The sequence below is a fragment of the Elephas maximus genome, chromosome 2 (assembly GCF_024166365.1).
Source record: "Elephas maximus indicus isolate mEleMax1 chromosome 2, mEleMax1 primary haplotype, whole genome shotgun sequence".
Lineage (NCBI taxonomy): Eukaryota > Metazoa > Chordata > Mammalia > Proboscidea > Elephantidae > Elephas > Elephas maximus.
In genome coordinates this window covers 121,838,929-121,866,168 of record NC_064820.1, presented here as the reverse complement: position 1 = coordinate 121,866,168, position 27,240 = coordinate 121,838,929, and the positions used below count along the sequence as shown (strand labels likewise).

At 38.5% G+C, this 27,240-nt stretch overlaps 1 protein-coding gene across 5 annotated transcripts in view; it reads left to right on the top strand.

Moving 5' to 3' along the window:
* The window catches only part of EPB41L4A (erythrocyte membrane protein band 4.1 like 4A), a 326,052-nt gene that overhangs the window by 175,466 nt on the left and 123,346 nt on the right, over positions 1-27,240 (top strand). For all 5 annotated transcript variants that reach the window (XM_049872192.1, XM_049872199.1, XM_049872182.1 and 2 more), the window contains 5 exons: positions 9,817-9,868; positions 15,140-15,218; positions 22,558-22,655; positions 25,040-25,160; positions 27,104-27,191. In XM_049872192.1, coding sequence (XP_049728149.1) covers positions 9,817-9,868; positions 15,140-15,218; positions 22,558-22,655; positions 25,040-25,160; positions 27,104-27,191 — 438 coding nt within the window. The remainder of the gene's footprint in view (positions 1-9,816; positions 9,869-15,139; positions 15,219-22,557; positions 22,656-25,039; positions 25,161-27,103; positions 27,192-27,240) is intronic.

The following is a 27,240-nucleotide window of genomic DNA, read 5'->3' as shown; positions in this document are numbered from 1 at the left end:
CTGGATGCAGGATCCAGAGTGTGAGAGCCTGGCAGGAACATCCATTTATACACCAGAGGCAGGCCACACCCTCCAAGAAACAACTTTTTATCTGATTGACTGCTCATAGCAGATCTTATCATGGAGCTGATTACATCATTATATAACTGCAAAACTATATCATAACTGCTAAACCACTGAGAATCATGGCCCAGCCAAGTTGACATACAACCTTAACCATCAGAGCATATATTCTGATAGGAATGGTTCTGTAGAAAGGAAAACACTGATGGTGTTGCAAAGAGTGTGGATAGTTGCTGAAATCATGTTCCTGAACAGATTAGAAGGGGTGGGCTTGTGTGAAGGGGTTGTCCTTAGTTAGGAGAGTGGACAGTTCATCACAGTAAGAGGAGAGAAAACAAAAGATACAAGTACAGGTGCAGGCAGGTTGGTATATGTAGTGAGAACACATTCATGTTCTCTTCTGGCTGCATGTTTCCTCAGTGACATAAGAAGCAAGGCTATCAACTGAGAGTAGAGAAATGGGAGGAAACATTGGAGGTTTGAGGACAGAGAAGAAAGTATGAAGGAGTTATCTGGGCAAGTGAGAGAGAGAAATGTAGTAGGATTGCTGGGTAGTACCAAGGCACCCCTTGGGCCATTGATAATGAATTTAAAGTGAGCCCACATACTGTTGTGTATTTTGTTTCTTGAGTCATATTCAGCCTCTCAGATGCTGCATGGAGTATAGGCAGAGAGTTGGGGTTAGCCAGGGGTAGTTCTCTGCCTTTCCTCCCTCCCCTCAGTGGATATTACAGCGGGAACAGGGACAGGGAATTGAGAATGATTTCAAGTGAGTGATTGTAATGGATAATTAGGGAAGTGAGGACATGGTTAGGGGGTGGTGAGGGGCTGTGAAAGGTGGTAAGATCACTGAATTGTGTGTCCTTGTAGAGTCAGGAGGATATGAGAGGGAGTGACCTGGAAAAAGAAGAGTTGGTAGTTGAGAATAAGAAAATCAAAACTGTGGTTATGCATTACTATTCAGATAGTATTCTAGAGAGTGACATGGCTTGGGCAAAAGACTTAAGGGCTTCCGTTTCTTGGATTGGCTGTTCAGCACTTACGGGCAAGTTGTTTACTCAGTGTCTCAGTTTCCTGCTTTGTAAAATGGGAATCATAATAGTTCCTTCTTCATAAGGTTATTAAGAGGATTAAATGAGCAAATAAATGTAAAGTGTTTACAACAGTACCTAGCACATTTTAAGAACTTAATAAGTGTAGTTATTACTACTACTCCTATATCCCTTAGAGTTGTGCCAGGATCCATGGGTGAAAACTAAGACTATGCACTGGGCCAGTGACACTTCATGAGGTGCCAGATGGACCAAGAGAGATTCACTGAAATCCACTTTTGCTGGAAAATCAGACCCAGTTATGATTCTTCCTCCCCCACCGTTGATCACTCCAATGACAAGTCCTTTTTTTTGTCACGACTGCAAGGTAGCTCTGTTACAGTGGTTTTACCTGGGGTCCTAAAGCTTCTGTGATTCACACCAAGGAGCAAATTAAGGTCACATGCTTTCGTGTTGTTTAGAGAGCCTGAAATCTGTATACAGAGACATTGGGAAAAGCACAAATTGTTATCACCTCAGTCCTGGATTCTTGGAACATATGTGAAACTTATGTTGAGCCCTGGAACCTGAAGAATGACCCATAGAATCATTTTGTGAGATCTTCATGCCCCAGCATCTGTTTTAGGTGGTTAGCTCTCTTTATACTCCCTTAGATCAAGAGGTCGTTTTGTTGGAAACTATGTGTGCATTTAAGGCATTTTCTTTGGCTTACAGGAAACATTATTAAATATCAATGAAGTATTCTTAAATTTGCCAGAGGAGAATCAGCATTACAACCAGTGTGAAATACGATGCAGCACACCTTTTATTTACTTCATGTTGTTGTTGTTCCTTTAATTCTTTTTAATGTTTATTGTACAATTAGAGCCATATGAGACTCCAAAAGAACAGATGTCAGGTGAAAGGATGAACCTCAAATTTAATATATATCTTATGAAGGTTAGGATATTGATTTACTAGATGGTGTTAGAGTTTTGAAATCTAATTCTGAGACTGTTACCTAGGAAATTGATGAAATTGAGACATTATCAGCCAAGGTGGATGAAAGAAGCCTACAGCGTTTCGCCAAGACTGACAGAGAATAAGAATGAACTTCTGCCTGTCTGCCATTTCACTCTGAGTTACATAAATGCTGTTATTAAGGTTGACAAGACCAAAGCGGTGAGCTCTACCTACTTGCCTCATACCTGGCAAAGGATCGGAGCCAAAGAGGGCTCTTATGACTCCTCAGTTATTGGGTATCTGGGATGCAGTATGTTCACACTTTCCTGTATTAGGAAGCAGGTTGTACTGAATTGGGATGAGAAAGCAGGGTCTGTTTTGGTTGTTATGATTATCTTCCTACAAAATAAAATCTAACCCAGTTTGTGAGGATATACAAACTACAGGATATATATTAAAATGGGTGAAAGAGGGGACAGAGAGAAAAAAAACAGCAGAGAGAGGGAAAAAGGGAAAGAACTAAGCTGAGAACATACAAAAGACTCCAGAATGCGACTTTAAGCTATATAGTAGGCCAGGAGAAAAGAAAACCTGTCCAGTTATAAAATTCAAGTGCAACTGTTGATGCTCAAACCAGACAAAATTTCTCCTGAGCAAGTGTTATCACAGGGAGATGTTATCATCAAGATTTTCCTGGAAAGTGAACATTCATGAATGAGAGAGATAGAGCTGCTTCTTCTCATGTCCTTCGTGGTAGGCAGGATGGCTTCACACCAAAGTGCAATTTTGAAAAGTCCACACTGTGGTGACCAGTACAAACTGACTGGTGCACTCCTCTCTGCTCCTTTCTCTCTACGGAAGGCAGACGAGAAGACTGAACGGACTACTTCCCTTTCCAGTGGTCCTTCATGAATATTTATTTCTTAGCCTAGTATATGTTAGATATTGGACAGGATTGACTTCATTATAGTCCTCAACTCTAAAGGACTTGTAGCATTCCATTCTATGTCACTTAAAAATGAATCCATTAAGTAAAGCATTACTGAAAAAGAAGAAGAAAGTGGGAGGCCTCACTCTACCTGATTTTAGAACCTATTATACAGCCACAGTAGTCAAAACAGCCTGGTACTGGTACAACAACAGGCACATAGACCAATGGAACAGAATTGAGAACCCAGATATAAATCCATCCACGTATGAGCAGCTGATATTTGACAAAGGCCCAGTGTCAGTTAATTGGGGAAAAGATAGTCTTTTTAACAAATGTGCTGGCATAACTGGATATCCATTTGCAAAAAAATGAAACAGGACCCATACCTCACACCATGCACAAAAACTAACTCCAAGTGGATCAAAGACCTAAACATAAAGACTAAAACGATAAAGATCATGGAAGAAAAAATAGGGACAACTTTAGAAGCCCTAATACAAGGTATAAACAGAATACAAAACATTACCAAAAATGATGAAGAGAAACCAGATAACTGGGAGCTCCTAAAAATCAAACACCTTTGCTCATCTAAAGACTTCACCAAAAGAGTAAAAAGACCGCCTAGAGACTGGGAAAGAATTTTCAGCTATGACATCTCTGACCAGTGCCTGATCTCTAAAATCTATATGATTCTGTCAAAACTCAACCACAAAAAGACAAACAACCCAATCAAGAAGTGGGCAAAGGATATGAACACGCACTTCACTAAAGAAGATATTCAGGCAGCTAACAGATACATGAGAAAATGCTCTCGATCATTAGCCATTAGAGAAATGCAAATTAAAACTACGATGAGATTCCATCTCACTCCAACAAGGCTGGCATTAATCCAAAAAACACAAAATAATAAATGTTGGAGAGGCTGCGGAGAGATTGGAACTCTTATACACTGCTGGTGGGAATGTAAAATGGTACAACCACTTTGGAAATGTATCTGGCGTTATCTTAAACAGTTAGAAATAGAACTACCATACAACCCAGAAATCCCACTCCTTGGAATATACCCTAGAGAAATAAGAGCCTTCACACAAACAGATATATGCACCCCCATGTTTATTGCAGCACTGTTTACAATAGCAAAAAGCTGGAAGCAACCAAGGTGTCCATCAACGGATGAATGGTTAAATAAATTGTGGTATATTCACACAATGGAATACTATGCATCGATAAAGAACAGTGAGGAATCTGTGAAACATTTCATAACATGGAGGAACCTGGAAGGCATTATGCTGAGCGAAATTAGTCAGAGGCAAAAGGACAAATATTGTATAAGACCATGATTATAAGATCTTGAGAAATAGTATAAACTGTGAAGAACACATACTTTTGTGGTTACGGGGAGGGAGAGGGAGAAGGATGGGAGAGGGTTTTTTACTGATTAGTTAGTAGATAAGAACTACTTTAGGTGAAGGGAAGGACAATACTCAATGCATGGAAGGTCAGCTCAACTGGACTGGACCAAAAGCAAAGAAGTTTCCAGGATAAACTGAATGCCTCGAAGGTCAGCGGAGCAAGGGCGGGGGTTTGGGGACCATGGTTTAAGGGGACTTCTAAGTCTATTGGCAAAATAATTCTATTATGAAAACATTCTGCATCCCACTTTGAAATGTGGCATCTGGGGTCTTAAATGCTAACAAGTGGCCATCTAAGATGCATCAGTTGGTCTCAACCCACCTGGATCAAAGGAGAATGAAGAACACCAAGGTCACACGATAAGTATGAGCCCAAGAGGCAGAAAGGGCAACATGAACCAGAGACTTACATCATCCTGAGACCAGAAGAACTAGTTGGTGCCCGGCCACAACTGATAACTGCCCTGACAGGGAGCACAACCGAGAACCCCTGAGGGAACAGGAGATCAGTGGGATCAATTCTCACAAAAAGACCATACTTAATGGTCTGAGACTAGAGGAATCCCGGCGGTCATGGTTCCCAAACCTTCTGTTGGCCCAGGACAGGAACCATACCCCAAGACAACTCATCAGACATGGATGGGACTGGACGGTGGGTAGGAGAGAGATGCTGATGAAGAGTGAGCTATTTGTATCAGGTGGACACATGAGACTGTGTTGGCATCTCCCGTCTGGAGGGGGGATAGGAGGGTAGAGAGGGTTGGAAGCTGGCAAAATTGTCACGAAAGGAGAGACTGGCAGGGCTGACTCATTAGGGGGAGAGAAAGTGGGAGTATGGAGTGAGGTGTATATAAACTTATATGTGACAGGCTGACTTGATTGGTAAACGTTCACTTGAATCTCAATAAAAATTAAAAAAAAAAATGAATCCATTTGTTTAAAAGCAGTTGAGCTTGCAGACTTTTTAAAAAAACTGAAGGCTGTTCTTCATCATTTCTGTGTTGTGAGGAAGTTTTTTTCTTGTTTTTCAACGCACAGTTCAAAGGTTTTCTCTACAGTGAAACCTATTTAGACTTACCCTACAGAGTTAATTTTCTTTGTACATAATTTTATTATCTTGTACATATTCATCTTATAGATATTCTCTCACAGACCACATTGTATTGTAATTATATGCCTGTATGTCTCCTGCTCACCGTGAGTGCCTCAAGGTTAGGGCAGGTCTCATTCATTTTGCGTTCTCATACTCCTCAGGTAGGGTCTGATGTGATGTATAAAGAACAAGTGTAGTGGGTATTCCATAAATGTTAAATGAGTACGTGAAGGATATCCCAGTCTTAGAGCTTACATCCAGAATATTGACACCCATGACCAGTATTCTGGACACTGGATCTCATGTTTATTGGTAAAACCTCGTGCCCTTTGTTCTCTCTGCTTTTGCATAGCAGTCTGGTATGTTTCATTGGGATCAGTCATGTGCTATGTTTGATTGTTTGTTGATAATGAGTCGTGACAATTACTGTCAGACTATAGCTGCTTTGATCCCAAGGTCATTTCTTTCCCTTGGTGAACATAAGTGGGTTTTACATTTTAAGATGTTAGCTTATGAAACCTGGTGGCTCATGTTTATTATTTATGCTCTGGGACATTTATCATTGTCTGACCTCTATAACCCCTGGTTTCCATTTTTATCAAATGAGATTTGTGTGAGGCAAGCCCTGGATTGATGCTTAGCATATCTAATGTGCAGTGAGTTGATTGAATAGTCCTTGACTGAGTCTTGATTCTTTTTCTTGCTGCAAAAAAAAAAAAAAATTGTAATTTCTAACTCATGTCAGAACCTTCATTATATTTTTTTCCCTCACAAATTTGATAACTTTCAAGGAAAGAGGTTTATTTTAAATTTGCACAGATTATCGTTAATGTGAAATTTGGGGGTAGGTTAGTCTTTCTTATTGCATTTAGTTGAAGGTTTCCTTCCTATTTCCTTTACCTTACGTTTTTAATGACTGAAGAACATTCTGGAGACAGAAAATGAATAGGATTGAAGAATCTGTTTATAAAATTTGTTTTCTTGGGGTAAAAATGTTAGGAGGTGAAACTAAGAAGCTCTCTTTCAACTTCTGTTACTTGGCTCAAGACAAAGTTAGGCTGAAAGTAGTAAGAGCAGAGGCTCCTTCTTTTCCCCCTTTCCTATCACAAGCACTATGGAGCCCTCAGCTGTAAGGCACTGAGCCAGAGGCTGGGGGCCACACCTGTCCCAAGGTATTTATAATCTAGTGAGGAAGGTGAGGCATCTACACAAATAACTAATCCAGTCTGTTCCCTTATTAGCCATGTGTCCTGAGGCGGGGGACGTCAGAACTTAGTATCACTGTTTTGCCATTTATAAATGGAAATAATAATAGCTATCTCTCTTTTTTTTTATCTCGTAAGGTTGCTGTGAGGATTAAATAAGGCACAGAAAAACTGCTGTTGCAGAGCATAACTCAAACATACTGCTTTTGAGAGTTGGTAGAGAACTTGGTGATAGAAACCGTGAGAAGAGTAGAAACGTAGTCCTGTTGGAGTTGAGATATGGGGGAAGAGAACTTGAGACTGGATGTGTGGTGGGGGTGGCATTTTGGTGGAGGCTGGGCAGATGGTTGGAGGTTTGAGGGGCAGTTCTGGGAAAGGCAGGATGCCAGGCTGAGGGAATGGAGGGGAGCAGCAGGTGAGCTGGAGACAGGGCATGTGGAAGTGAGGAGAGGAGAGGAGATTGGAGAGTGCAGGTCCTGGGGTTCTTGAGGCCTGATAAGGAGATTGGGGCTATTCAGATGGCACAAACAGAGCTCTGCTTTCTAAAGAGAACTTGTGGGAGAGGGCTGAGACTGAGATGGAGGACCTACTGTGTCTGTTGTTCTTAGGTGCCATCGAATCAGTCCCCGACTCACTGTAGCCCCGTACACAATGGAACAAAACACTGCCCTGCCTGTGCCATTCCCATAATCGGTTTTGTGATCCACAGGGTTTTCACTGACTGATTTTCGAAAGTAGATTGCCAGGCCTTTCTTCCTAGTCTGGAAGCTCCTTTAAAACCTGTTTAATGTCACAGTTATACACAACCTCCACTCACAGCTGGTAGCTGCACATGAGGTACTACATTGGTTAGGCATCGAACTTGGGTCTCTCTCATGGAAGGTAAAAGCTCTACCACTGAACCCAATGTCCCCTGGTTTTGGCTTTGTGAATCTGGAGCAGAGAAACAAGCCCAGCCAACCTAGACTTCTTACCTACAGAACAGTGAGATAATACATGAGTGTTGTTTTAAGCCTCTAAGTTTGTGGTAATTTGTTGCAGCAGCAGTGGAAAGCTCATACAAGTTTTCACGGATATTTGTATTTGTTTCCCTTGATTTTCTCATCTTTGAAATATCCAGGGGTAGTCAAAACTTTTTACTTAACGTTAAGGACACCACCCACCTAATGTTTCCATCTCATGGGAAAAATCTATAGCCTTATCTACACAGAGGTCTGCTCTGTGTCCAACACACAGCTTAACCTTTTGATAGATTTTATTCTACTTGATGAATCAGAAGTTCCTTATGAAACACCATTTTAACACTGAAGCCGTATCTTTAGTCACTGTGGGCTCCAAAAGCATCTTATTGATTACAACCTTTGTTCTAAAAGCGCTTTCCATTTTAAAAGTGAATGATTCTAGGCCTTTAAAAAATGAGATATGATAAGGACCAGAATAATGAACATTGTTTGTATTATAAGTTGCTGCACTTACATATGTTGGTTACTTTACTTTTTTTAAAACAGTTGAAAAATTGAACCTGTTATTTGAATGGTAAACAATGAAAATTATGTATACATGACTAGAGTTTAGTAATGTAATTAAGTCTTACACTGAAACGAATATGACACAGATTTAGTGTGAATAATTGCTATTATATGTAATTAGGAATAAAAGGTAAGGGGATTGTATAAAACATTATAATTACTGCTTATAATCATTATATAGCAGAGAAGGCCTTTCTGTCTCAATTGAGGAGAAGGGAAAGGGAACTGGCAAAAAGATTCTCTTGGACTCCTCTTGTGAGCCCTTGATTCCTAAGTCAGGGTGCCAGGTAACCAGTCCTCTTAGGCAGGGCCTCGCCCCCCAGGGGTTTCAGGGGAGGTGTGAATGTCTTCACAGGGCAAATACAAGAGTGCTGGGAATGAGGTGGCTCAAGGTGGGCCAGTTCCTAACACTCTGCTGTGGGAATAGCCCCTTCTTCATTCAGGAACATGGGAAATGAAAACCGGTTAGGTTGGCTCTTGGGGTCCCCAACAGTTGGTCAAGACAGTGGGGCAGAGGTTCCAGCTCTGGCCTCCCTTCGCCTCCAGGGGCCCCCTCAGTTCCTTTGACTGCGTGTTTCTGTGGTAACTCTGGATACCCGTTTTCTGCTTCACTGGCTTCTCCCTTGCTCTCGCCACAAATGGAGAGAGGAGGCTGAAGGCTTGTTTTTTTCTTTCTCTCAGGGATTTTACTTCACAAAGGTGAGATTTAAAGGAAGGCCTCTCCCCAGGGCCAAAATTCTCCCACTACTGCTTGAAATTCTATTCATTTAAAGATGAATTTGAATGGATAAGCAACACCATCAGTGGACCAAAGGCTGTTATTGAGATGATTGACCCTCACACCTTGTTGATGATCGTAGGTAACATGCACTGCGTGCTTAGTATGAGCTAGACACTGTCCTGAAGGCTTTACGTGAATTAACAGATTGAATCTTTACAGCAACAGTATGAGGAAGGCTCAGAGATGTTCAGTAACGTGCCCCAAGTTACTCAGTAATGACGAGGGGAGGGCCAGGACCAAGTCCAGATGGGCCATATGGAGCAGGCCCTCAGCCACTGAGCTGAGCAGCCTCTTCTGCACCCTTCGCGAGGGTTTGATTTAATTTGATTGCTCTCTTCTAACAGCTAGCAGCATTACCTGCAGTGGATGATGGGTCAGGTAGTGGGGAGGTGTGAAGGTGAAGACGATGAGGGGACATGTCTCTGTGTGGGGGGTTGTGATGGAGCTTCGGAAAGTGACTTGGAGGGGCATTCCTTGCTGTCGTCATTTTCCCACCAAAAGTACTAAGAAGCTCACTCATAAGCATCTTCATATTTCTGACCTTAAAATCGGTTCAATAATGCAACCAAGAACCCGGCAAGTACTGTTTCTCCTCTTTGCTTCTCTCTGCACATTGACAGTTTTTCTTTTCTTGTAATGTTCTAGCTGCATAGAGCTCTTATGTATGTTTGTGAGTATATATGATAAATTCCGTGTTTTTCTTTAAATATTTAAATGTCATTTAAAATAGCTCTTTGCAAATATTGTTAAAGTAAAAGCCAACAAAAGGCAACTCTTTCTATAAATTATCTTTTTCTTCCTTTCACAGTACTGGCTGGATCCTGCAAAAACTCTTGCTGAACACAAAGAACTGATAAACAGTAGGTATTTAATCTTAACTTTGTTAAGTGTTGGTTTGAAAATAATATCATGTACATGATTGGTTGGATGTAGAAATGAACTCCGGAAGTAGAGGGGCAAAGAACAGGAAATGGGTGTTGTATGCTTTGCCAGTCTCTCTTCAAATTCTGGTTAAATGTTGGTTGATTAATACAAAGATCCAGTCAGAGTCTTTAGTTTGGCCTAGAGGTATGCCCTGTCTTGACTTTGTGATTTTGCTATTTGCTTGACTTTAAAATTTGACCTTAAAATAGAAAAGGCAGAGAAGCGCTGATTTGAATAAAAAAAAAGTGTGGGGGGCGGAAAGACAGGTAGCAGAGCTTTTAAAGAGCTTGAACTTTTCAGGTTAAGGAGTGGTTTTGTCATCCACACCATTAATTTTGATGAGTTAGTAATTAAAGGGGTGGCAAAGTGGTTAAGAGCTTCTGCTGCTAACAAAAATGTCAGGAGTTCGAATCCACCAGGTGCTTCTTGGAAATTCAATAGGGCAGTTCTGCCCTGTCCTATAGGGTCACTATGAGTTGGAGTCGACTTGATAGCAATGGTTTTTTTTTTTTTTTTCTGGTGACCTGAAAGAATTACTGTGGTTTCAGGAAAGGCCCCTCTGCTTTCTAGGGGGTAGCACTTGATTTTATCAATATGAATGTTACTATGTGATTCAGAGTATAATTAGGTTATATTCCATGATGTTTTATTTTCATAATTCAGGTTTTTGTTTATGAATACACACACACACACACAGAGGCTCCTTAAGGGTGCAAAAAAAAAAAAAGTTTTGTTTTAATGTGCGAATTACTGCCAATCAGATCTTAGTAGGGGCTTTTCTGACCTTTCTTACCCCAACAACACTGAGCCTGTACTTTCCATGTATGAGCTGTTTCCCTGTGGTTGTGTGGTGCTTCATGGGCCCCAAGGGCAGGAATGTAGCTATGCCTCAGAAAGGAACTGGAAACCAGAACCGCAAAACCAGCAAGTACTGTTTCTCTGAATATCAGCATCATTTTTCTTTCTTTCTGTGGACTATCTTTCTCTGCTTCTCCATCTCCATGGTAGAAAGCTCCAGAGTTTACAAGTTTTCACCCCAGCAGCAGACAGAGACTGACTGGCTGCTTCTGAACTGCAATTCCAAGTTCTAGGGAGGGTGAGCCTGACCAGCCCAGCTTGAGTTAGTAGCTCACCTCAGTATGCTCAGCTGCGTCTGGGCTTTTTCAAGGTCAAGTACAAACGTGGCTGTTAGGGATACAACCTTCTGGATGTGGCTGGGGGTCAGGTCTTAGAAATGGGGACTGGTTTATGGGCTGAGAAAGAACCCTCAAATATTTACCGTATACACCATCAAGTTTGGCCTACTTGATCTACAGATGAGCAAGTCCTAATTCAGAAAAGTTTGGTAACCTGCCACAGATGACATACCTAATTGGTAGCAGAGGGACGAGCAGAGCCCTGGTTTTGTGACTCCTGGTACCATGTTCTTTGCAGGCTACTAAGCTGCCTGCCAAGTGCAAAGGGAGGCATGAGGTTATGTGTGATTAGAGGTGAATGCAGCTAATTTCCATGGCAAATGCTCATGCAAATAGTAGGCATTCTAATTTTAAAAGTTCTATCGTTAAATTATCGTTTAGGACCTAGAAATCTGAAGTTTTCCCAAAGATCTCCATATAACACTAAATATCTATCTTGCTTGCTTGAACCAAATACTTAAAAAAGACCAGTTGGAAAAGTAGAAAAATTTCGGGAATGATTATTTTAGAATAAACTCACAGGTTTTTTGAAAGAAAAAAAAAGTTAAGATTTCTATTCAGATAATGAAGAAAAAATGTAAATTATTTTACTTGAGTGCATCATTGAAGTGTTCCTAAGCATATGGAAAGTGTTTATTTCTTTACATGGAATGAAATATTCTATTTTTAAGTATCACAGTATAATCTGATAGCTTTCTCATCCTAAAAAACATATACTGCCAAGTTTGATATAGAGCAAGAATAAAGCACGGATAATGTTATTAAAGAAAGTCGTAATTGAAGAAAACTTATATTTCACCTCATGAAACAGTTTTGTAATTAAGCCAAAAAAAACCAAACCCAGTGCCGTCGAGTCGATTCCGACTTGTAGCGACCCTATAGGACAGAGTAGAACTGCCCTATAGAGTTTCCAAGGAGCACCTGGCAGATTCAAACTGCCGACCCTTTGGTTAGCAGCCGTAGCACTTAACCACTATGGCACCAGGGTTTCCTGTTTTGTAATTAGTGAAGGAAAATGACTATCAAATATCCAATAGATTAGTAAGAAGGAATATCAGAAAAAATGACAGAACATTTGCTTGTCACCAGGATTCCCTTAGGTAAGTCTTGCTTTATTTATCCTTGAGCTAATGGGAGAATCCTTATTTTCATTAAAGGCCTCCAAATTAGTCATCACAAATGATAGGTTAAGGGATTCCCAGTTTCTGGTTACTATATTTTTTGCTAAAGTGAAATATTAGTTTTTACCTTACGTAACATTTTCTTAAAGGTGGAGTCCGTGAAATGATATGGATTTCTGCCCCCCCTGCCGTCAAGTCAATTCCCTACTCACAGTGACCCTATAGGACAGAGTAGAACTGCCTCATAGGGTTTCCAGGGAGCGCCTGGTGGATTCAAACTGACAACCTTTTGGTTAGCAGCCTTAGCTCTTAACCACTATGCCACCAGGGTTTCTGGTATGAGTTCAAGATAATAAATATTTAGTAAACTACTTGGTGAGCACTTGATATTTGTAATCAGTGTTAGGAGGTCAAAAAGTATCTGGCTAGACATAACCTTGCTCCAATATATCCATTTTCATAACCTTTGATTGTTCTGTAAGACAGTGATGTATGTGTATATTTGCTCACACTAAAGGTGTTATAATTTTGTTTTTCCCTGAGAGGCTCTATGGGACAGTGGCAAAAAGCACTGAACTCTAGGTATTAGCAAACTTGGCTCTCATCCCTGTGATCTTAGGCAAGTGGCTTAACTCCTTGGAGCTTTACCTACCTTGCATATGTTACCAGGTTGTTGTTGAGAATTAAAAGCACTGTGTACATTGTCAAATACAATAAAATGGTAATGATGCCTTATATTTAGAACACAAGCCATTTCATATGTAAGTGCTTAGTGGAGGGTGGATTTGGGCTGAAAGTCTTTAAAGAAAATTAGCCAAAATGGAAGCTTTTTAATTTTTTTTTTTCTCCAAAATAACTCATCATATAATTGCTTAACTGCTCATCATTAAACACATTTGAAATGGCTTGGCTAGGTGAATGAGGTGTAATCTGTCTTGTTCCAGCAATTAAAGGCAACTCCGGCATCAGAGGAAGGCCTCTTCCCTTTGTGCATCATCGTGGCAGCATCTGTGCTCCTCCCAGCCCCTAGATGCCAGCCCATGGCCTGCGGGCACAGGCAGACCCATCTGTTCAATAGTACAGGGCTTGATTGACATGGACGGAGCAGCAGATGATAGACTTCCTGGATCTTCTAAATATTTAATAGTCTGGGCCTGCCTACCGTCAATGTTCGTGGGTAAAGGTGTATTTGTCAGAAATACAAATACAGGGATTAAGTAAACATAAAAGTCGAACATATGGAATGAACTCAGATGATAAATAATAACAAAGTTAAAAAAAATTAGTTTCTAAAAAAGCTCTAGCGTGAAGCGTGCCTTTTATACAGGAAACTAACAAGTGCAGGGCATGGGACCCTAGTCTTGGCTGTCTTCTGTATGCCAGGGACAGGGCTTTTGGGCTGCATAAACAACGTGTATATGTAATAATCATAATAAGTAACATACTTTGTATATTATAAATGCATTATATCTTCATTACTTGTTCTCTTTAGTTTCCTTTGTCTAATTTCTAGATTTGTGACTTTATTTACTCAGTTACAAATGAACATAGAAGTACTAGGATTACTTTATGTCAGTTACACAGTGACGAAGATGTGGGATCACTGGGCGTAGGTGGACTTACTTTCACTGAGGTGCATATTCACATTTTCTCATTTTTATTTGAGTGGAAGAGCTTTGGATGAAAAAAAAAAAATAGAAACTGTGACCACCAATTTGTCCTTCAGGTAACAAATCTGTTTTTAAAACAAAACCTATTAGATCTGGTTATCACACAACTTAGAAGTATGAAGTTTTGGAAACAGCATAGGGCAGACTCATACCCTTTGGAATATAAATATTTCTAGTAAAAACATAATATGATGTGTTTGCCACCCAAGGGGTTTGTATCCTGTTGCACAATGTGTATTTGATTATAGTTTGTATTTGTCCACAGCGATACAATTCCAGGGTTTGTTTCTGGTGGCTTTTTTTTTTTTTTTGTAGACCTAGTTCTTCTGTATGTGATGAATGAATGAGATGAGAAATATGTTCTTTAAAATTTTTTATTTTTAAATATTTAGATTCAGAAAAGTTTAAGAATGAAACAAATATCGTCCCTAATACTACCACACAGTGCCACTGGCAATTATTTTAAAAAAAGAAGAAAAAAAAAAACAGAAGAGGTACACATGATGAGAAAATTCTAACTATTAAAGATGGAAAGTTTTCAGTTTCTCTTTCCAAAGTTTGACACCGTTAGTAGCTTCTTGTGTATTCTCCCAGAAAAAATACATATGTTAACAGATATCTTACTTTTTTTTTTTTTAAACAAAAGGGACCATATTTCTGTACTGAAGAATCTAGACTGCACGTATAGATCTTTCCACATCAGCATCTGTAGAGCTGCCTCCATCCGTTTAGACAGGTTCAGGGTATCGCGGACACATTCTCTGAATGACTTCAACGTCTACCAACTGTTGAGCATTTTAGTCATCTCCAGCTTTTTGTAGATGTGTATTTTTGAATGCTGTAAAGTGACAGGCTGATGATTTTTAAAATTATATATTTGATTTTATTGAAAAGCTTTCTTCATCAAAATATACATGTTGTAAAAAATTTGAAAAATGGAAAAAACAAATAGTAAATAAAAATTGCGCATAACCTCACCAACCAGAGATAAGAACCAGAAATGTTCTGGCATATTTGATCCTATCTTTCTTCTGGGTTTTTTCTGTACATACATATGTATCTGAATCCACGCAGTTCTGAATCCAGCTTTTTTCGTTGTGTTTTCCTGATTCTTTAGAAATTCTTGGAAAGTATAATTTTTAGCGGTTGCATTATACTGTACTACTACTTTGACTAATTTATAATGTGAAATTTAACTAATTTCTATGTCTTAATTTTAGCTGGACCTCCATATACTTTGTATTTTGGTATTAAATTTTATGCAGAAGATCCATGTAAACTTAAAGAAGAAATAACCAGGTATGGTATTGACATTGCTTTTGAATTGTTATGTGTATGACATATGCAAAAGACTTTATTTAAAACAAAATTGCCCTTGAGCATTTGGATGTGTCTACCTGCCTTTTATAATGCATCTCCTATGAGGGTTAAATTAAAACTAACATGACATAAGGCAGATCAATGTCTAATGATAGATGTGTTTGAAAAATGGCACAAACTTGGGTGACATGATGATAGATTTTGCATCTGCTGTGATGGGATATTTTTGCATCATTATTGTTAAGGGTGCATTCAGCCGTTTGTATTCACAGAAAAGTTGCCATTTGGACTGCCTTAAGGAAGGGTATCTTGATGCTTTGTTTGCATATGTAAATATAAACTTGGAAAACCAATCATTTCTCTTTAATTGATCATAGCTTAAATATCAATCACCCAGGTGTTTCATTTATCTCTTTAGGAAGTCTAAAGATAATTATTTTAGCATTAGGAAGGGGGAGAAAAGACCAATGTTTTATAATGTATTATTTCACCTGTGTCACCAAATATTTTATGAAGGTGGAACTTCCCATTGGTAGTGATTATATTGTCAAAATCATCCTTGCTAATATTTGAGAGTAGTTTAAAAAGAGCAGATAATAGTGTCTGTGTAAGAAAAATAAATATCTATCTGTAACTCATTAGAGGATTTCCTGGGAGCAAAATTATATTAAAATTCAATTGAAGTCCTATACTTTGAAGTTGTCAAGAAGCCTCTCTGTGCCTCAGTTTCCTCAGCTGTAGAATCGGAGGTCTGCCTTTCTCAGGAAGTTTGTATGAGCAGTGAATGGAATACTGCATGTCAATCTCTTACACTTTTGCCTGGTTCATAGTAAGTGCTTGAAAATGTTGTTGTTAGTTGTCATAGAGTAGGCTTTGACTCATGGTGATCTCATGTATGTCAGAAGGATACATTGCCAGGCCCTGCAGCATCTTCATGATCAGTGGTGTGTATGAGTCCATTCTTATAGCTGTTGTGTCAATCTGTCTTGTCCATGGTTTCCCTCATTTCTGTTGGCCCTCCACTTCATCAAACATGATTACTTCATTCTTTCCTTACCTTGGCAATGCGGTGGAGTTACGTCTTAGATGGGCTGAGTTTCCCAAAGATACTTGATTTAGTACTAAGATGCACTACTACTTCACCTCTGTTTACCAAGTGTTAATGGTGAACAGAAATTTCTCTTCAGAATCCACTAATGACTCGTTAACAGAATGCGTGGATAACGTACAATCCTACAAGTTATTCAATCTAAGCTGTTTTTCCTTAAGTATTAGACCAGATCATGTAGTTAAAAACTGGATGACATAGTTGGCTTGCATTTAGGGACTATGATCTATAATTATTTATTTTGTTTTATTTTTTGCCCAAAGCAAGTAGCTGAATTTAGGTAAGTTAAATGTACATTTAATATGATATCACTATATACATATTTTTAGCTTGTGCTGAAGATAAAGTCCTTTATTTTCATGAATATGTTAATTTTAATGGGCAGGCATATTGGACCTGAAAAAGAGAGTCAGTTGCATAAGATAATCTTGGCAAAAGCAAAAAAAAAAAAGATGCTTATATATAATTTTCACATATATAGTTTTTTTTTGAAAGTCATTATATCATACATATAGCTGGTACCTTTTTCAACATCTAGCCCACTCATCTTACTCCTAAATAATATTCCATAATTTATTGAATTATGCTCTTTGTGGATGGCCATCCAGGTTCTTTCTGTTTTTAAATATTATAGCTAATGCTGCAATGAATCTTCTCACACACATATATACATATATGATGATATTGGATACAGTATTCCAGATACTGGGAGTGCTGTACTTAGGAAACAAGGCTAAGGGTGAATGGGATACATAAAAAAGTAAAATTTGGGATTATAAAAAAATAAGTTTAGTTATAACAGCTTGCAGTACCTGTTATGCTCTAAAATATTCCTGAAATAAATGAATTGGAGGTTCTCAGAGGTCTTATGTCCTAGCCACCACCCTCACCTGTCAGCTGGCCTCTTAAACATTTTAGCTAAGAATCCTCAGTACCTGACAAGGCAGTAAGAAATTCAATAAGAAATAAATCCCTGGAACTTTTCCCATCGGTACTAGGGTTTCTTTTAGATTTATGAGGGATGAGCCTAATTCCTCTCTTCTCTGTCAGCCCTTCAAATAATTTGTGTCCTCATGTCTTAATCTTGTTTGAATTCTGGTTCAGAATATTATGACATCCTTCCACGTATTATGTGTTATTCATAGCTGTGTATCCTCTGCATATTTGATAAGCACAACATGTGCGTGGTCCAGAGGGCAGGCTTTGCAGTCAGACAGGCAGAGGTTTGCATCCTTGCTCTGTCCCTCACTGGTTATGCAATCTTGAGAAGATTCCATAGCCTTTTAAGGTCTCAGTTTTCTCAACTGTAAAACGAAATAGTAGTATTTCTTTAAAAAGGTGATGGGAGGAATATGTTAGATAATAATACAAAGTACTTACCATAATGCAAAAAGAGTTAAGAGCTCAATAGATGATAGGGGAAATAATGGAAATAATAATTATTATTCTGTGATTTAAAAATATTGATTAAAAACTGGGGAAGAAAGACCAGGTTGGATAGGTCTCCTGCATTTAAGTCAATCAGAACTTTCTGGATGTAATTGTTCATTTAACTATGGAACATGCTACTACTGTCCTCGGGCCTGCATTTCTTAAATTTGTATATAAGGACAGTTTATTCACTCATTCATTCTTTCATTGAGTAACCATATGGAGCACCTACTACGATCTAGACAGTGCTCTGAATACAAAGGAAATTCAGTAATGAGCAAAGGGAGCTATGAGTTCAGTCCTCCTGAGACCCTATCTGTGATGCCACTGGCATTTTCCTGAACTTTTAAAGATCTAGCAACTCTTTCCAAAGAAGAAAATGTTAGTTCCAAATGACTGTTCATAGAGAATACTTTTTAGCTTCTAAAAACAGTTGTTTGATTTCTTTAGTTTTTTTTAGTGTTTTTCAGTATTTTGTGGGGGATTGATGTCAAGTTCATCAATTACAATTTTTATAATACATATTCTTCTCTTTGTGACTAGTCCCTGGGTGATTTTGTGAAGATAATTTGATTTAGCTTCTTTACGAGCTGAGAAACAACAACAACAACAAAAACAAACCCATTGCCATCAAGTCGATTCCAACTCATAGCAACCCCTACAGGACAGGGTACAAACTGCCCCACGGGATTTCCAAGTTGCAACTGGTGGATCCGAACTGCTGACCTTTTAGGTTAGCAGCCAAACTCTTTGGCATTCACTTACGTATTTACTTCCTGCATCCCTGCCCCCTTCTTTGTTAAGTGAGGATAATGGTCCTCATCCACCTCAGAGTTGAGGTGAGGGCCCCATTCCGTTATGGATACAAAAGGAATTTGTGAACTTTAAAAAGCTATACAGATGTAAAGTGATGTTATTGATATTTGTTCCCACATTTTGATCATTGCTTTTAGACTTCTGAGACAAAAGGTTATTCCTGATCTTCTCTGTTACTTTCTATTGAGAATTACTGGGTACTTTTACTCTTTTTCTTCTTTTTAAGTCATACCTGCCATTTTCTCGAATTATTCAATATTATTTTATTGTTTAAGCATTTCCTCCTGTCCTTCACATTTAAAATTTTAGCCAAACCAATTAGGCTGCTGTGAATGCTGAAAACAATTCTGTCTTTTGTTACCTTCTGTGCACGTAGATACCCTTTTCTTAGATTCTTCTATTTCACGTTCAACTAGCACCAGAAATCGAAGTTCTACTAGCACCAGAAATCAAAGTTCTGCTGTCTCCATATGTTTTTATTTCCTCACCAGGGCCTCAAGTCATTAGAAAAGTGTACTTCCAGTATCTTTGGTGGGAGTATTCACGGCTGTCTTTGATGCAGGACTCTCATGGAGCCTTCTGATTTTGGCTCCTGAGTGAGCAAGATCTCTGTCTTTTCTTCTCCTTTGCCCACTTTTCTTGCCTACAGTAACTGCTAAAGTGTTAATGATCTTCAACGACTTATATATCCTTCCTGTCAACTCAAAAAGCCCTGATAACACAATGGTTAAGTGCTAGGCTGCTAACCAAAAGGTCAGCAGTTTGAACCCACCAGCAGCTTCGCTGGAGAAAAGACCTGGTGATCTGCTCATGTAAAGATTAAAAAAATCATGTAAAGATTACAGCCTAGGAAATCCTATAGGGCAGTTCTACTCTGTCCTATAGAGTCCTTATGAGTTGGAATCGACTCGACAGCACACAACAACAGTGTCGACTCAGCTCTTTTCAGTGAACATCAGATAAAAAAAAAATACGAGGCTGTTATTTCAAACCACTCACTTGTATTGTACCAGATGTAGTGCTGTGATAAGTATAGATAGGAAATAAGACCTACTGTTTTTCTCCCTGGGCTCACAATCTAGCTGGGGGAGACAGTGCATAGACATCTATATGTTAATTTACATAAAAAGATAACAGGTTATTGCTTTATGAACTATCTGCTTTATAGCAGAAAATATGTTTTGGAAAGCAACATTTCTTTCTCCAGTACAATGTAAATATGGTTTCAATGTAATTTATTGTTCAAACCCAGACACTGTATAATGGCATAAACTTAAACTGTCCCAGGCAAATTGGGATGTAGATTTACCCTAATTATAACCAGAGACAACCAAGGGCTCAGCATCCAATTATAGCTTTAACTAGATGACATAGAAGGTAAGCCTCATATCTCTGTAATTAAAATAAAATATTAAATTGTACTTTAAGTCTCATAAAGTGGACAAAATAAATTATATACAATTAATTTACAGTAGACCCTGAGATGCTAAGAAGGATTTATTTTAGAATATAAAATATGGTTTTACTTTATCATAAATTTGTTTTTATGAAACTTATGCTTGCTATAATAAAGATTAATTAAATTCTTAATTAAATATAGTATACTTGGGTTTTTTTTCATTTTAGTGGGCTTTTGATGCAATGATTTAAATATCTCTGTTATCTTTGAAGGATTGTCCAAGAAAGTTTGAACAGATGTCTTTTTTCTTTTTCTTCATGATTTTCTCAGAGATAGTAAAGAATGTTTACAGTTTTTCCGTTTCCATCCATCTGCCTATCTGTTCATCCATTTATCCGTTCATTGAGTTGACAAATATTTATTGAGCAGCTACTCTGTGCTGGGCCCTATGTACTGGGAATATAATCACCAATGTGATATGGTACCTGTTTGTATCTGTCTGTCTTTCTGTCTGTATTTCATCTTTGTTTCTTCATCTCCTCTGTTTCTCTTTCCCTTTTTTTTCTTTCTCTTGCTCTCAATTTAAAGCAAACTTCTATGGGATCAGGTCCTTCAATTTATGCATTCAGCAAGGGATTTGACTATCTAGTCAGAGGTTATAAACAGTGTTATTAGAACAATAATAAGAACAGTGCATCTGTACACACTTCTTTAAAAAAATAATTAAAAAAAAACTTCAGGAAAAGAAATTCCAAGTTACCAAAAGAGAAAAAGGGTAGTCAAACGCAAGTCTCCAGCAAGTAGCAGTAATTCTTGTAAAATGTCTATTTTAGAAGCTTTTGCATTTACGTTCTCTTGATGTCACTTTACTGTTCTTTTTTGCTCTCCAAGAGAAGCACAGATTATCACTACAAAGTGGACTTGGTGTCTAAAATGAGGGCACGGAATATTCAGAGTATGGAGGATAGTGATGTAGGACTGGAAAAGTAAGTGCAAGTTGGGGGGAGAGGGCCGATCAATGGCAAGAGATTTGGCTCAAGTAGTGAGCAAGTCTTATGAGCTGTCTTAAGGGGCTTGAACTTCATCCTGATGATGAAGGGGGTGGCATGATCCTATGTATATGTTAAGAACCCTATTTACCTCTCAGGAAGGTTATTTAGAAGGGAGGTGAGTATGGAAGATGGCAAACCAGTTAAAGCCAGATAAGAGGCAGTTTTAGAAATCCAGGGAATAGTAACCTTGACTAGGGGAATGTAGAAGTGTATGGATTCCAGAAACAGGCTTGGTGATTGATTGTGGAACTGTAAGCAGAGGTGGTTGCGCATCGTTCCTGTGTTTCTCTGACTGGGCGTCTGGAGAGTGGTGGTGCCCTTTAGTGAAATGGGCATTGGGAAGACACAGGGCATTGAGCAGGTCTTCACTCAAGCCTTATGTTTGCAGTCAAAGTTGATATCAATCTTCTAGAAATAATCATTGTAACATCTAACAATTTGGATTCCCGCACTGAGGGTTGTGAGCATTTGGAGAAGTTTATCACAGCTGATTTTAAAAATTCACTTCCATTTTTCTTCCCTTCCCAATGACAGCAAGAATCACCTTGCGAAGAAAGAGAAATCATGAAATGACAGCCTGGAGTGTGTGTGTGTGTGTGTGTGTGTGTGTGTGTGTGTGTGTTGATGGCTGAGGATGGTATTGCTGGTTCATTGTGTTGGTACATGAACTGTGGCCTCTCTCATCCTACTGGCAGAAAGCCTGAATAAGGAAAAAAGCTAGTCAAAGTTGGTAGCATCCTGATTGAGAGAGTTTTAGGGTCCGATTGCGAGGTTCCAGTTCTGGCTTTGCCACATAAATAGTGGTATGAGATCTTGAATAAGTTACTTCATCTCTCTGTGTCTCAGTTTCCTTATCTGCAAAACAGATGATAATAGTACAGGCCTCATTTTGAAAGCTTATGTAAGTCATAGTATGTAACCTACTTAGAATGAGTGACTATCTTTATAATGTTTAGAACAGTGTGTGGCACTGTTTCTTTAGGCAGTATGGAATGAAAAAGCTCCAGATAATGGGTAGTTTTAAGTGGGAAGATTAATGGAATTACACTATAATGACCTTTTCATCCTGTCGACATGATTTTAGTGTCTGTAGATAACACTGGTAATGTATGTTGGGTCCTTGTGATTTGTTCCTCCTGGTAAGAGCATGTCACAGTAGTAGTGGCAGTAGCAGTAATGATAATGGAGATAATAGCTTATATTTAACCTACATATCAGGTGAGGAGACTAGCTTTTAGCGAAGTTAAGCAGCAGCCCAAGGCCACAGAGCTAGTGAGTAGTAGGGCTGGGATGCAAGCCAGGCAGTGTGACTCCAGAGCCGTACTTTTAACCACTACGCAGTAAGGTATGTTCAGGTAGTCCCTGTTCACTCAACAGCTGCCTCGGAAAAGAATGGAAAGTGGCTTTATTTTCATTAAAGGTGACTGGATGCTACCTTGATTATCAGGGTCTAAAACTTCGGGTTGGGTAGTGTAGGATATCATTAACCTATTTTTTCTATTTCTATTTTAGATACCAATTTTTCTTGCAGGTGAAGCAAGATGTCCTTCAGGGCCGGCTGCCCAGCCCCATCAATGTTGCAGCGCAGCTTGGAGCTTACGCCATCCAGTGTAGGTTCTGCTTAAGCATAGTTGCTTCAGAAATGTCTGGAGAAAAATAATAGAAAATTTTTTGTTGTTGTAAAACATAGATAACATTTGCCATTTCAACATTTTGCACGTTTATAATTCAGTAACACGAATTACATCAATAATGTGCAGCCGTCACCAGTATCTGTTGCCGGATTTTTCATCACCATAAACAGAAATTCAGTACTTCCTAAAAAATGATTCTCCCTTTCCCCCTCCCTTCCTGCCCTTGGTACCAAAAAAAACTCCTCAAACCTGTGGTTGTCAAATTGATTTGAACTCACAGCAACCCTATAGGACAGAGTAGAACTGCCCCATGAGGTTTCCAAAGTTGTAATCTTTATGGAAGCAGAATGCCACATCTTTCATCTATGGACTGGCTGGTGGCTTTGAAGCACTTTCGGTTAGCGGTGAAGCACTTTAACCATTGCACCACCGGGGCTCCTTCTGCCCTCCGTAACCACCATTGAACTCTGATCTCTATACATTTACCTATTCTAGACATTTCATCTTAGTGAGGTCATACAATATTTTTTCTTTTGTGATTGAGTTACTTCATTTTCAAAGTTCATCTATGTTGCAGCAATTCCACTCCAAGGTATATATATACCAAAGAGACTTGGCAACGGTGATACAAACAGGCACATGTACACCAGTGTTCATTGCAGCACTATTCACAATAGAGTCAAAAGGTGGAAACAGCCCAGGTACCCATCAACAGATAAACGAATAAACAAAATGTGGTTTATGCATACCATGGAATATTACTCAGCTATATATATTTATATATATATATATATTTTTTTTAATAAAGAGAAATGATACCCTGATACATGCTACAATATGAATTTTTTTATTTTAAGCAAGTGTGTATACTTATAATCTTATCAAATGACACTTGGCCAAAAAAATTTTGAATTTAATCAAAATGCAAGTTTTAGTCAGTGTCACTTCAGAAAAGGTAAAAATGGAACCAGTAATATATGCCTTATTGCAGGTTGTGTGGATTTTTAGCCTCAGGAATAGCATTCAATTCTTTATTAAGTGAAGCGGAGGGCCTAAGAATATTTTTTGCTCTACGTCTTGCCTCAGTTCACTGACCCAGCGAGCTGTTACATCTCAGAGATCATGTCACTTCTGCCCAACTGTGATGAAGACCCTACACGGTCAGGTGCCAACGCCAGGTTCAGAGTGTGGCACACATTTGGTGCTTGGTACACTTTTGCTGTAGGCATCCATGTGTTAGACGTGGGGGCAAACCCTGGCTGCATTGTCATTTTGGAAACAAAGAAGCAAACAAAAAAAACAGTTGCCATTGAGTTGACTCTGACTCATGAAGCCCCCACGCGTGTCAGAGTAGAACTGTGCGCCACAGGATTTTCAACAGCTGGTTTTTCAGAAGTAGATCACTAGGCCCTTCTTCCAAGGCACCTCCAAACTTTTGGTTAGCAGCTGAGTATATAACAGTCTGTGCCACCCAGACACTCCTTTGGAGACCAAAGTGGTATTTCCACTGATAATTACTGAGCACCTGCTAAGAATCAAGCTACGTGGGGAGGAAAGGAGATGTCACGGTCCTTCCTTTTGTGGCACATGCAGACCACCAATAATCTAGAAAATACATTCTGGTGAAAATATCATGTTGATGAACTGGCCTGTGTCTTGGAAGGTGGGTTAACGTAGGGAGGAGAATTTTTATAAGAGATAGTGAGTTTTCTGGTTTCATTTTCCTTTGTGTAAACCGTAATGGGGTTATGTGTAGTGGTGTATTACATTTCCATGACCATTATTTGGGCAAATACATTTTGAATCACATGCACTATCTCCTGGTGTCATTATCTGAGAGACTATATTGAGGTCATGGTTGTTTCTCACCTCTAGCATTTCTAATATTTGTATTCTAAATTCTGTTTACAACTGTTAAGTTTATATAACTGATAAGAATAATTTATATTAAAATGATGATAATTATATTCTTTTGGAAACCCTGGTGGCATAGTGGTTAAGTGCCACGGCTGCTAACCGAAAGGTTGGCAGTTTGAATCTTCCAGGTGCTCCTTGGAAAATCCATGGGGCAGTTCTACTCTGTCCTATAGGGTCACTATGAGTTGGAATTGATTCCACGGCAATAGGTAAATTATATTCTTTGGGAAAGCAAAAATACAGAAGTTATGTTTTTAAGTCAGGATTTTGTTTATACCATCCATATTTATGTTCATCAAAGGTGTTTAAAGATATTTTGATTATTACTTTATATATGAATTTATTAATAATTAGGCATTTGAAGAAAAATGTTGCAGCATGGTAGGAACATTTCCTATTTCTAAAATGCAAAAAGTTGGTTTTTTTTTTTTCTGTTTTTGTAGCTGAACTTGGAGACTATGACCCGTATAAGCATACTGCGGGATACGTGTCAGAGTACCGTTTTGTTCCCGATCAAAAGGAAGAACTTGAAGAAGCCATAGAAAGGATTCATAAAACTCTTATGTAAGAATCACATTTTATGTTGCATTATCCACACCCATTTTCTTATGCTCTTGGCAGGCATAAGAGAAATTTGTAGAATGAAACCTAGAATGCCTTGAACCTTCTAGTATTCATTTCCTTTTTATAGTTTCTTTACTGTTTATAGCACTAAAATGCTCATAGAAAACTCAATTTATAAAAGCATAAAGAAAGCAAATCCCTAGTACCTGAAGACACCTGGCATGATATTTTTCTTTAATAACCTTTCACATCTCCCTCTATGCATAACTTTCCCTAAAGAAAATTTATTTTATATAGATTTATGTGTGTATGACTTTACATTTTGTGAGTTTTTCTTTTTTTTTTTTTCAGTTACCAGGACTTTGTGAAATTTATTTTTTAACTACAAATATGTTTCTTAACTATAAAAATTAGCTACAGATGCTTTAATGTATTCTGGATTTGACCTGTCTTAAGTATATAAATTCTTCAGTTATAAATAAAGCCCTGTTCAGGCTATAGCAACAAATCCAGAAATCATGATGACACCAGTGTGGAGCCTCTGAGGGTATTATGTTAACTCCACCTGCACTTGTGAGAATATACATGCTCCCCTAGTAGGATTTTCAATTAATGGCCTGCAGCATTCAAGTTATAATTTAATTATAGTTATTTTGGTTAAATCCTCTACACTGATTAACTTTGCTTTATTGCCTCTTATGTAACATTCCCTCTTGAATTTGCTTGGTTTTGTATCTATTATAATTACGAAAAAAATGTAGGATAAATCTGGTGAACAAAAATGTTTGCCTAGAGGATCTGTTTCAGCGAGTAGAAGCATAAGCCAATTGCTGAATTGCAATCAGAGAAACCAAGGTCTCCATCTTATATTAGCATGTGCTAAAATGCTCTCCGGCCTGATTATAGAGCCCTTTATTTTAAGGTTTCGCTAAAGTGAATTCCAAGAGGGTGCTTATTACAACATTATGAAGGGCGGTGTGTTTGGCAGATTCTGAGAATACTAATTCTACTCGAAGTTTCAAAGTACAGTTTTATTTTGAAATTATCAAGGAATTGTGGGTAAAGGCCCTTATGTATGTCTTACGTGATGATGTTGACATGTAACTTATTTCTGAGAGAATACAGCTTGGTCACGACTTGGCAGCTGTCTTGTATCTAATTTGTAATGAACATTCTTCACGGATATCAAAAGTCTGGCGTGTTGCTGGGTTTCCACAGCACCATGGCCAAAACAGGAATATGTCGATATGGAAATGCACCAAAGCAAGATTTCTTAATTTTTTAAAATTTATAGCTCTTTTTGTTAACCATTAAAATTCTGTCTTTCTCCCTCTCTCTGCCACACACACACACACACACAATTTTCTGTATATTATAGCCAATGAAGATTTCAGGAAGGTTTCTGTACTTTGTATGAAAAAAATGATAAGTAGTTTTACAATTTCCAAATATGAATTAAAGCATTTTCAAACCACACGCATGCTCAGGAGATGTTGCTGTGACCCCAGTTGGGTTGCAGGGGCCCATTCTCTTCCCCAACCCTACTGCTCTATTCCCTTCCATCTGATGGAGAGCTGCTGGTGCAGGAAGACATTTTCCTCTTTGTAAAGGGCATGCTTTTTAGTTTGAGTGCTTATATTCTCACCAAGCTCTTTAGGGGGTTTTGAAACTGAGGATTAATATATATTGTGACATTGGGGACAGGCTATAATGAGCACAAATAGATTTAGTAAATGAAATTAACTTAATGTAAGTATCACCTTAGAGTATAAAATTTTGTCCCCAAGAAGGCAGGGGACCTTCTTGAAATATGAAGACTTAAATTTGCATTAGCACAAAGGATTATTTATTTTTCCAGTGACTGTAATGAAGTTGGTTTACATTCTCTGTGAGTGCCATAGCTATCAGTAAAGTAAGTCTCTTTGTTTTTATGCTGGGGATAGGGGTCAGGCTCCTTCTGAAGCAGAGCTGAATTACTTGAGGACTGCCAAGTCCCTGGAGATGTATGGCGTTGACCTCCATCCTGTCTATGTGAGTAACATTTAATTAACACAAAATATCTTAAGCTGATGACATTTTT